At 40.6% G+C, this 12,670-nt stretch overlaps 1 protein-coding gene across 3 annotated transcripts in view; it reads right to left on the bottom strand.

The window, feature by feature from the left end:
• TDRD5 (tudor domain containing 5) overlaps positions 1-10,319 on the bottom strand; it is an 85,242-nt gene extending 74,923 nt beyond the window's left edge. For 2 of the 3 annotated variants that reach the window (XM_029229340.1, XM_029229339.1), the window contains exons 1-3: positions 10,072-10,319; positions 9,057-9,464; positions 6,724-6,914 (exon numbers count right to left, since the gene is read on the bottom strand). In XM_029229340.1, the coding sequence (XP_029085173.1) occupies positions 6,724-6,914; positions 9,057-9,464; positions 10,072-10,303 (831 nt within the window). In that variant the 5' untranslated portion in view covers positions 10,304-10,319. Of the gene's footprint in view, positions 1-6,723; positions 6,915-9,038; positions 9,465-10,071 lie in introns of all 3 variants that reach the window. The other variant, XM_029229342.1, reaches the window with a different exon arrangement.
• Between the last annotated feature and the right edge of the window lie 2,351 nt (positions 10,320-12,670).

A 12,670-nucleotide genomic window follows, 5' to 3' on the forward strand; every position in this document is an offset into this window, starting at 1 on the left:
CCCAAGTATTGGAAATTAAACAACATGCTGTTAAATAACCCATAAGACAAAAGAAATCACAAAGGAAATTAGAAAATATTTTGAACTAAATGAAAATACATCACTTCAAAATCTGTGAGATACAGCTAAAGTAGTACTTACGGAAAATCCATAGCCTTAAATGTTTATATTAGAAAAGAAGGACCAAAATCAATGACCAAATTTTCTTTTCTTGCTCTTAAGGTAAATATTAACCCAAAATAAACAGAAAGAAGGAAATAATACAGATAAGCACAGAAATAAATGAAATAGAAAACAGGTGGGAAAAATCAATAAAACCAAAAGCTGGTTCTTTGAAAAATCACTGAATAAATCTTTAGCCAGACTGATCATGAAATAAAGAGAAATTATCAATATTAGGAATGAAAGAAGGCGCTTCGCCACAAATCCTACAGATCTTAAAAAGACAATGAGTGAATATTATAAACAAATTTATTTCAACAAATTTGACAACTGAGATGAAATGGACATCTTCTTGAAAGACAAAGTATCAAAGCTCATTCAAAAAGAAATGGATAATCTGGGACTTCCCTAGTGGCGCAGTGGTTGAGAATCTGCCTGCCAATGCAGAGGACATGGGTTCAAGCCCTGGTCCAGGAATATCCCACATGCCATGGAGCAACTAAGCCCATGTGCCACAACTACTGAGCCTGCATGCCACAACTACTGAAGACCACACACCTACAGCCCATGCTCTGCAACAAAGAGAAGCCACTGCAATGAGAACCCTGTGCACCACAACGAGGAGTAGCCCCCGCTTGCCGCAACCAGAGAAAGCCCGCATGCAGCAAGGAAGGCAGAACGCAGCCATAAATAAATAAATTTATTTAACAAAGAAATGGATAATCTGAATAGCTCTTTATCTGTTAAAGAAACTGGGTCTGTAATTTAAAATCACTACCCAAAAAATCCCCAGGTCCAGACTGCTTCACTGATGAATTCAGTGGAATGTTTAGGGAAACCTAATACAAACTCTTGCCAAAAAAAAGAATGAAAACGTCCCAACTCGGTTCAAAAGGCCTGTATTACCATGATTCCAAAACCAGATAAAACATTACAAGAAAACTACAGAAAAATATACCTTATGAACATTAACACTAAGGTCCTTAACAAGAAAACAGCAAATCACATCCAGCAATATATAAAAAGACATGATGGCCAACATGCTGGATTCATTCAGCAACATAAGGTTGCTTTAATGCTAAAAAAAAAAAAAAAAAAAAAAACCAAATCAGTGTAATTTATCATACAAAGAGATTAAAAAAGAAAAAGCTCTATAGAATTCTGACTCCAATTACAATGTGTGTGAGGGTGTTTCCCCATATCCAAGCAATTCTTCAACACAAGCTGGGTGTCCTACAATTCAACTCAACTCTGACATTGGAGATTGCATTCAGATTCCAAGGTTAAGGGCCAAGTTCTACAAGACTGAACCCCCACCCCATCCTCTGACTTCAGATGACAATTGCAAGTCCAGGTTGTTACCTGAGCTTCTGATCCAGTGGCTACAAATCAGGTTTCCACAACCCTCTCCTTGGGTTCAATTTAATTTGCTATAATGGCTCAAAGAACTCAGAGAAACATTTTAATTACTAGATTACAGGTTTATCATAAAAGGATATAACTCTACACCATACACAAAAAGTAACTCAAAATGGATTAAAAACCTGAACGTAAGACCAGAAAACATAAAAATCCTAGAAGAAAACTTAGATGGTGAGCTCCTTGACCTCGGTCTTGGAAATGATATTTTGAATTTGACACTGAAAGTAAAGGCAGCAAAAGCAAAAATAAACAAGTGGGACTACATCAAACTAAAAATCTACGGCACAGAAAAGAAGACCTTGATAAAATGAATGGGAGAAAATATTTGCAAATCTTATATTTGATAAGGGGTTAATATCCAAAATATATAAAGGACTCTCACAACTCAACATCAAAAAAAACTAAATAATTCAATTAAAAAATGAGCAGAGGATCTGAACATTTTCCCAAAAACATACAGATGTCCAATAGGTAAATGAAAAGTGGCTTGATATCAGTAATCATCAGGGAAATGCAAACCAAACCACAATGAAATATCACCTAACACCTGTTAGAATGACTATTATCAAAAAGACTAGAGATAACAAATGTTGGCGAAGGTGTGGAGAAAAGGGAACCCTTCTGCACTGTTGGGGGGAATATAAATTGGTGCAGCTACTGTGGACAACAGTACAGAGAAACACCATATCATCCAGCAACTCCACCACTGGGTATTTATCCGAAGGAAACAGAAACACTAACTTAAAAAGATATCTGCACTCCCATGTTGCAGCATTATTTATAATAGCCAAGACATGGAAACAACCTAAGTGTCCATCGAACAATAAATGGATAAAGAAGTTGTGGAATATGTATACCAGCCATAAAACCAGAAGGAAATCCCACAATTTGTAATAACAATGGATGAACCTTGAGGGCATTATGCTAAGGAAAATAAGTCAGACAGACAAATACTGTATGATCTCCCTTACATGCAAAATCTGTTAAACAAAAATAACAACAACAAAAACCCAAACTCTTAGAAAGAGAGAACAGATGGGTGGTTGCCAGAGGCAGCATGCTGGGGGCGGGCAAAATGGGTAAAGGTGGTCAAAAAGTACAAACGTCCAGTTATTATCAGTCCTGGGGATGTAATGTACAGCATGGCAATTATTATTTATATACATATTAATTGTATATTAATAATAATATATATTCTATGTTAATAATAATATGTATTCTATAATTAAAAGTTGCTAAGAGAGTAAACCTTAAAAGTTCTCATGACAAGAAAAACAATTTGTAACTATGTGTGGTGATGGATGTTAACTACACTTACTGTGGTGATCATTTCACAATACATACATATATCTAATCCTGTTGTAATCCTGTTGTACTGAAACTAATATAATGCTATATGTCAATTATATCTCGATTTTTTTAATGAATGAAAAATAAATAAAAAGATATAACTCAGGAAAAGTCAAATGGAAGAGATACATAGGGCAAAGTATATGGGAAGGGGCAAAGAACTTCCATGCCTTCTCCTGGCATGCCATTCTCCCCAAATCTCTAGGTGTTCACCAACCTGGTAGCTCTCTAAACCCAGACTTTTGGGGTTTTCATGGAGGCGTCATTATATCAGCATGACTGATTAATCATTGGCTATGACTGAACTTAATCTCCAACCCTCTAATTACATGGCTGACTCCAACAGCAACCCATCCTTAGGTGATTTCCAAAAGTTACCTCATTAAAATAACAAAAGATACCTTTACTGCTCTCTTTACTTAGGAATTTCCATAGGTTTTAGGAGCTCCGTGCCAGAAAAGGATGAAGACCAAATATGTATTTATTATAAATCATAGTATCACATCCTATAATCATCTCAATGGATGGAGAAAAATTCAATATACGTTCATGGAAAAAATTCTCAGAATCTAGGAATAGAAGAGTATTTCCTCAATCTAATATAGGGCATTTATAAAAATGCTACAGTTAACATAATAGTTAATGATGAAAAAATGAATGCTTTTCCCCTATAGTTAGGAACCAGGCAAGAATTTTTACTCTCACCACTTCTATTCATTATTAAACTAGAGAAACTAGCCTTTGTCATAAGGTAAGAAAAAAAAGTCATATAGATTGAAATGGAAGTAAAACTGTCTTTACTCCCAGTATAAACTAGAGTTGAGTTTATCGAGTACCTTGATTCAAGGTCACAGGATACAAGGTCAATATACAAAAAAAATTGATTTTCTACATACTAGCAATAAATAACTAGAAAATAAATTGACAATACCCTTTATAATAGTATCAAAAATATGAAAAATGTAGCTGTAAGTTTAACAAAATATATGCAAGTCTTGTTTACTGAAAACTATAAAACAGTGCTGAGAGAATTTACAGATCTAAATCAATGGAGAGCTATACTGTGCTCAGGAATCAGCAGATTAAATATTGTCAAGATGTCAATTCCACCCAAACTTATCTATAGATCCAATGCAATTCTCATCAAAATCACAGAGAGCATAATTATTTTTGGTAGAAATTGACAAGCTGATTTATATCAAGTTAAGTTTATACGGAAATTCAAAGAACCTAGAATAGACAAAGCAATTTTTTTTTTTTTTTGCGGTACACAGGCCTCTCACGGTTGTGGCCTCTCCCATTGCGGAGCACAGGCTCCGGACACGCAGGCTCAGCGGCCATGGCTCACGGGCCCAGCCGCTCTGCGGCATGTGGGATCTTCCCGGACTAGGGCACAAACCCGCATCCCCTGCATCGGCAGGCGGATTCTCAACCACTGCGCCACCAGGGAAGCCCACCAAAGCAATTTTTAAAAGAACAAAGCTGTAGGACCTAACCATATAATTTCAACATATTATAAAACTACAGTCATCAAGACAGTGTGATACTTGCAAAAAGACAGATCAATGTAGATCAGTGGACCAGAATAGAGAGAGAGACAGAGAGTCCTGAAAGAGACCTACACATAGATGAGGTCAACAGATTTTACAGAAGTGCCAAAGTAATAAGGTAGTCCAGTGAGGAAAGAGTGTTTTTCAAAAATAGTGCTGGGGATTCCCCTGGCAGTCCAGTGGTGAAGACTCCAAGCTTCCAATGCAGGAGGTGTATGCTGGATCCCTGGTTGGGGAACTAAGCTCTCACATGCCATGCCCCATGGCCAAAAATAAATAAATAAAATTAAATTTAAAAATAATAAAAATTTAAAAAATAGTGCTGGAATAATTGGCTATCCATATGCAGAAAACTTTGATCCATACCTGGTACCTTACACAAAAATTAACTTGAAATAGACCTAAGAACTAAAATCAAAAAACTTCTAGAAGAAAACAGAGAAAAATATTTTTGTGACTCTGGATTAACCAAAAATCTATTAGGTAGGCAAGAACCAAAAGAAAAAAATAAATAAATTAGATTTCGTCAAAATTAAAGACTTCCCCACAAAAGACAGGATTCAGGAAATGAAGAGGTAAGCACAGACCAAGAGAAAATATTTGCAAAACATGTCTCAATAAAGGACTTGTGGGCTTCCCTGGTGGCGCAGTGGTTGGGAGTCCGCCTGCCGACGCAGGGGACACGGGTTCAAGCCCTGGTCTGGGAGGATCCCGCATGCCGCGGAGCGGCTGGGCCCGTGGGCCATGGCCGCTGGACCTGCGCGTCCGGAGCCTGTGCTCCGCGGCGGGAGAGGCCACGGCCGTGAAAGGCCTGCGTACTGCCAAAAAAATAAAAATAACTAAAATAATAAAAAATAAAGGACTTGTAACCAGCATACATAAATAACTCTTCCAACTCAATACAAAGAAAACTCGATTTTTAATAATGAGCAAAAGATATTATTAGACACTTCAAAGAAGATATACAAATGGCAAATATACTTACGCAAGGATATCCAATATTATTCATCATCAGAGAAACTTCAGTTAAAGCCATAATGAGATACTACTATACACGCACTCAAATGGCTACTGTTTTTTAAACTGATAACATCAAATGTTAACAAAGATGCAAGTGGAACTCTTATACATAGCTCATGAGAAAGTAAAACTGTACAGCCACTTTGGAAACAGTTTGGCAATTTCTTAAAAAGTTAAAAATACTGTCTGACCCAACAATCCTACTCCTAGGTATTGACCCAAGAGAAATGAAGTCAATGTTCATACAAAGTGTAAGCAAATGTTCATAGCAGTTTTATTCATAATACCCCAAACAGGAAACAACGCAAATATTATCTAATGGTGAATGGATAACAAATTGAGGTATATCAGTACAGTGGAATGATACTCAACAAGAAAAAGGAACAAACCACTGATACATACTGGATGAATCTCAAAAGCATCCTGTTAAAGAAGGCAGACACAAAAAGCTAAGCATTATTTAATCCCACTTACATGAAACTCTTGGAAAGTCAAAATTATACTTATAGAAAGCAGTGGTTGTCTGTAGCTGTAGTTGGGGAAAGAGATCAACTACAAAGTGGCATGAAGGAACTTTGGGGAGATGATGGAAATGCTGTTTCTTGATTTTGATGGTGATTACACAACTAGATACATATGTTAAAACTCAAAGTGTACATTTTCAATGGGCAAATTTTACTATATGTAAATTATGTTACTAAAGCTAATTTTTTTAAGTTACAGAAATGAAGCACTTTTATGTCTTTAATTTCCATGTGCTTATTTTGAGCTCTACTTAGGTTGTTATCTTGCTAACATAATCAGGCTTTTGTTGGCTTTATTCTAGTAGGTTTTACTCAAAGTCCTTCAGCATCATAGTCACAGAAAAATACCAGGATTGCAGTGCTCAGGGCCAGCCATTCAGGTGAAGATATTCATGAGTTAAGTTGCAAATATGCTTCTATAACTTTGGTGAGAAGCTGGAACTAGAGATACAGATTTGGGAGTCATCTGCAGAAAACAGTTGAAACCATGGAGTTGATAAAATTGTACTCTTTTTTCACTGCCACCTCTCACTTCTTAACTAATCCACAGAACCACAGAAAATGCTTAAGTTAAATGTGAAATAAGTGAATGACTTGAATTTTAAAAGGTCAGCTTTTCCATGAGAGCTAAGTAATAGCCACTGAATTTAAACACATTTTTGGTGTATTTATAACTCCAAAGTCGGATATCTCACCTGGTTTAATTTTTCAGTGTGATTCAGCCTTGAAGTCTCCACATTTGACCTAGAAGTATTCTCCACGTCCAGTATTTGCTTCGGTGGTTCCATGTTTGAAGTGGGTTGTGAAAAGCGTGCCATTGCTACTGGGGAGCCTGTGGGATATGACCCTTGTTGCTTCCTTCTAAAAGGCTGGGTAAAAATTTTACCTTTTGCGAATAAAAGAAGAGGAGAGAAAAATTATCACTAACAATTTCTAGTTTTCTGGTATTTATATATAGAGGCTAGGCCCTCAACTTTGAACTAAAAATTAAGTAAGCTTACATTTTTATATTAAGTCAATAAAATTTACATACAAGGGAATGATTAGTCACCTACAGAAGAAAACCAAGAGATCATAAGTGTGTTACTGAAAGGTTGGGGCTATCTAAAACTCCACTTAAGGACACCTGAATATAATTACAAAGAGGCAGGATTCAATAGGTATAAACCTAAAAAGCTGTATCCTGTTTAGGAGACCAAAAAGTCTTCAAATAAGGAATCTGCTTGAATTATGCTTTTCAAACTGGATAACCATCTAGTGGTATGGGGGCAGGGGTGGGGAATGAAAAGCTACAGAATAAAGGATATTCTTCTAGAGTATAGATTTTTTTTCTTCAAGATTTGTATGGAGGGGAATACTACAGGAGAGGTATATTCTGTTATACAACATGAAAGACAGATCACCGGACCCCACCATGACCTAGCTCTTTCTTTACCCTAAGATCAAGCTCACACGCACAAAAAATTACTTCCAAGATATCCTGATGAGGAATAAGGTACCGTGTATGGGGAAAATGAACAATTCAATCACTGGAAAGGAATATCCACCCCCCACAAGACAATAAGTTGGCAAATTGCTTTATACAACTCAATCTCACGTAAGTTTAATAGCATGAGTTACTCTCCCAAAGTTTGAGCAGCGTAAGAATACTGATACAGGGAGTTCCCAGGTGGCCTAGTGATTAGGATTCCGGGCTTTCACGGCCGTGGCCTCGGTTCAACAGCTGGGGGTCAGAGAACTGAGATCCCACAAGTCGCGCAGCAGGGCCAAAAAAAATTGTTTTTAATTTTTAAAACAAATACTGATACGGTTGAGGTTTAGACTCAAAACACTCAGTGGCCCCTACAGCCTTCCCTGACCAGAGTCTGTAAACCCCCTAGCATATTCTTGTCAAATTATACTTCCCACCACAATTTAAATATTGGTTTGTAAATTCATGATATTCTCATGGTTCAGCTATATTAATCTAAATACAAATTTTGAGAAAAAAGGAAAATCACTGAAACAGGCATAGAATTCCCCAAATAGGCAGTGTATAGATTCTATACAGTCAAGGGTCTAGAGGGACACTATACAAATGATCACATCAGTTTTCTGAGCCCTTAAGGGAGACAGTGATTGGGTAGGAAAAGCTCACTGAATGAGCAGTAGTAAGAGTTCAGTATCTAACTCTAGCTGTACCACTTTTCAAGTCATGAAATTTTCAGAAAGTCATTTAACTTTCTTGAGCTTTGGCTTCCTTAACTATAAGGATAAGATTGGGTTACTCACCCAACTTGTCTATGGTATGAGAATCCAGGGTAAATTGCTATACAAATAAGGTGGTTATCATTACACTACATCAATTACTACAATGCCTGCTAGGATATCAAAGATCAGTGTTAGCAAAGATCAGATGGCAAATGCTACAAACTAGTATTATTATTATTATTTTGCGGTACGCAGGCCTCTCACTCTTGTGGCCTCTCCCATTGTGGAGCACAGGCTCCGGACGCACAGGCTCAGCGGCCATGGCTCACGGGCCTAGCCTCTCCGCGGCATGTGGGATCTTCCCAGATGGGGGCACGAACCCACGTCCCCTGCATCAGCAGGCGGACTCTCAACCACTGCGCCACCAGGGAAGCCCTAGTATTATTTTTAAAACTTTTCATTTTCCATGTTATATCTTCTTTACCTGAACACATATAACTAATGTTCTTTTTCAGTACTCTAGAGAGAGCTGATCTTGTGTTTTCATAATAATAGCTACCACTTATTATGAGCTTACTAAATGCCAGGCACTTTACAGACCCCCATCTCAGCCTGACTCCAAGAGGTAAGTATTATTACTCCTATTTTAGAGATGAGGGAACTAAGACTTAGACATTTTAAGTAACTCGCCTGAGATCATACAGCTAGCAAGTGGTAGAGCCAGGATGCAACTCCAACAAACTGTTGGAGCTTAGCCATTACATACATACGTACATATGTACTACAACTGCTCCAAAGTCTGTTGATCTGCAATAGTTACCAGTGCTAATATGCTTACCTGCTGGCCATCCTCTCTGCTTTTCCTCGGATAGGCTCTCCTTCAGCATCAACAAAGAACCTGCTCTGGTCTGTTCTACAGAAATGACATCTGCAGCGGCATTCAGCGCCTCAAACATAGAGAAGAAGCCATACTGCACATACTGGAATGATCGTCCAAATCGCTTGGCAAATGCGTTCTCAAAATCAGAAAGGAGAATAGGAGATAACGTCAAGAGGTCTTTCAACTCACTCTTCACGACAGCTGGAAGAACAGGGGGCACCCTTCCTCGGTAAGGTACTCGCCGTTGAGATCTGGGCGCAAAGCAAACACTGGCCCTTCCCTTCTGCATGGAGTTTCGAACCTTATGGCTGCCCCTCTGTTTTGCAACTAAACTTGCTATTCCTTTGGTGGATTCATCTGGAATGGCTAAGGAGGTGTGAAAAAAGAAACCATATTTAGTTGAAAACTTCCTTCTTTATTCTTTGCATCTGTGGTTATATAATTTGTAACTCTCCAAGGAGCTGTGTATATAGGTGACATGATAAACACGAACCCTTGCTTGCTCCATTTCTTGCATTTTAGACAACAGCTTGTTAGCTTCTCTACTACAGGATGAAGAATGAACAGTAAAACCCAATTTACTATCACTGCTGCTAATTAACTCCTGAAAGATCTGAAACCCTGGAGATGAACAATAAACTTCCCTACAATTATGTTTCTGTGCTTTATGAAATTTTAAACGTGATTTCATAATTTGAAGTCCCCTCGTTAAGTTTCTCCTGACTTAAGGTGCAATAATATTAAATCACATGCACAATGTAGTTTTTGTGAATGCACAGTATTCTGGGGAAGGTTTCTTGGTTGTGCTAAAGCTCTAACTCTGTCCACAACCTCTAAGGTGCCTATGATCCCTCTTCTCCCTCACAAAAGTAAAATCCCCTGCTGGGGATGCAGGATAATTGCAGAGCTAGAACAATTCTTTACTAAGTGATTATTATTGCAAAGTTCAAAGACCTTCAAACCTTAAACCTACCTTTCAGTATTACAGTACCGTCCCCACAGGGGCAGACACTGACAACATCAGGCATATCCAACACCAGCTCCATGGTGGACCGATACCCAAGGTTTCGGAGGGGTAGACGGTTGCCAACCATAAAAAGGTACTCCTTTTCCAACTGCTCTGGGGTCAAACCATCTTTGGTGGAAATGAGAAGTGACCTTATTTCCTTCCTCAGGCATTCCTGTATACGCTCTTGTTCAGACATTGCGCCCTACAAGACTTAAGACAGAAACACGGCTCGTGAGGAAAAGCAGGCAAACCCAAGATGGAAAAATAAATACAATAAGAAGTCTAAAATGGCCAATAGTGGAATACAAACAACTGAGATGCGACTTCTACAGGTGATGAGGCAGAAGCAGTACCTCGAGGGTGCTCTGAAACTTCGTTTAGCAAAGCCCCCATACAATTCAGTCTTTATCCCAACCTGTGTTGATTAAGCCGTGTGCATCGCAAGAAATCCCTGCCACGGCCCAGTGTGTGAGAAGTCCGAGTTCCTGGCTCGTTTTTCGGTGAAGCGTTAACTCGGATTGCTCGGGGTCTCACTCTACACTGCAAACTTCGTATCAGATAAATCTTTCGTCCACTCTTTGGGAACCAGGGCTGGGAAGGAGGCAAATGCAACACCCCTTTCCCAGCGCGAAGACAGGGCTCCGCGTAAAGACGCTGGCACCGGCATACTTTCTCCACCCCAAACCTATGCGGAGGATCCCCGCGTCCCCTTCCAAGTCAACGACCTCATCGTTGCCCACCCCCTCCCTACTTCGCTCGGGCGACGGGTGGAGGTGGGGTCCCCTGCCCCGCTCCCAACGTCTCTCAAGGGCGCCGGCAAAATGGGGACTTGTCCTTGCGCCTGCCCCCGGGACTGCCCACGACCCAGGGTAAAAGAAGCAGGCCGGAGGGAAGCAGGCGAAGCGCCCCTCACCCTAGAGCTGGCGCCGGCGCTGCCGTTGTGGGCCTCGCAAAGTCAAAGGCGCTCCCTTAACTAGCGGCCACGTAAGAGGAGCTGCGAAGCGGGTTGCGCGCCTGCGCACCGGTGCCGGAGGGCCCGCGTGGCGCTCCCACGGCGCCGCGTTCCGGCCCCTCAGGGACGGACGGTCGGGCAGGTCCTGGCTGCTCCGGAGTCTAGCCTGGGTTCCGCCCCAGTCCTGGGGCCGCTTGGCCGGGCTCCCAGGCAGCGTAGGTGGCCTTCTGGGATAGCCGGCGCCTGCCTCTTGCGACGTGCTTGGAAGACACGCGGTGCGGCAGCGCGCAAGAACCCCTCCAAAGACCTCCCAGCCAGGGTCAGGGAGGGTCAGTCCCGCCCTACGGACGGGCAGCCCGATAAGGAGGCTGCGAGGCTCTTAGCCTCGGTGTGCCTCTCATTCACCCGTGGAGCTTATTTAAGGAAGAAAATTGATGCCCAGGTCTGATCGGCAGAAATTCTGATTCAGCAGGTCTAGGTCTATTGGGGGAAATTTTAGGCAATTCTGGTGCTTGGTGGAGAATCACTGCTGAGCTAGATAGATGCAACTTAGGCTCCCGGAAGAGAGGAATGGGTGAGGCAAGGAGGGCTTCTTTTTTTTTTTTTTTTTGCGGTACGCGGGCCTCTCACTGTTGTGGCCTCTCCCGTTGAGGGGAACAGACTCCGGACGCGCAGGCCCAGCGGCCATGGCTCACGGGCCCAGCCGCTCCGCGGCATGCGGGATCCAACCGGACCGGGCACGAACCCGCGTCCCCTGCATCGGCAGGCGGACCCCCCACCACTGCGCCACCAGGGAAGCCCGAGGAGGGCTTCTTGAATGACTGGAGAACATTCCAGGTGCCCCTGGAGATGAAGGAGCTGGGAAACTAAAGAAGAGGATGTATTTGAGCAAACAACCTGGGGGTGTATTTATTGGATAGGTGGAAAGAGCCAGATTTATAAGGTGCTAGAAAACCAGAAAACAGTATATAAGAGGTGTAGACTAGAGAGGCATAGTATGAAGACTTTTACCTTAAAATATACAATCTAATTAAAGGAACTAGACAAACCAAAAGATAACCAAGGAATTCGAATCAAGAAGGAAATCAGAGCACACACATCTACTTTAGCTTCCATCTAAAATCCCATGACATTAAAAAAAAAAAAAACCTCTAAAAACAAAATGTTCCATCAATGAACCAGGAATATTTTGTAATCTCTGAAAGACAGAAAAGATTTATGGGCTGGTTTATAGCAGAACGGACAGGGCTAAATAGCGCAAATTAACAAAAAGGAAAATTATGAGACATGAAGAATGGATCCAGCCAGACGTTCCAACATCTGAATGACAGATGTTACAGAAACAACAGAATGGTAGTGAGGGTTGGACGTTTAAAAAGAAGAAAATGTCTCAGATTTGAAGAAAAACACAAATTTTCAGATTAAATGGGCCATCTGAGTCCTTAGGATAACTAATGAAACTAAGATCCCATCCTAGACAAAACCTAGGAGAAAAAGAAGAGCTTTTATATAGAAATAGGTTACCTATAAAGCAATGGAAATTAGACTGCCATTGGATTTCTCAATGGAACAATATCTTCAAAGCTGAAACTGGAATTCTTTACCAGTCAA

The sequence above is a fragment of the Monodon monoceros genome, unplaced genomic scaffold, assembly GCF_005190385.1.
Source record: "Monodon monoceros isolate NGI ecotype Baffin Bay Population unplaced genomic scaffold, NGI_Narwhal_1 Super_Scaffold_18, whole genome shotgun sequence".
In the NCBI taxonomy this organism is placed as follows: domain Eukaryota; kingdom Metazoa; phylum Chordata; class Mammalia; order Artiodactyla; family Monodontidae; genus Monodon; species Monodon monoceros.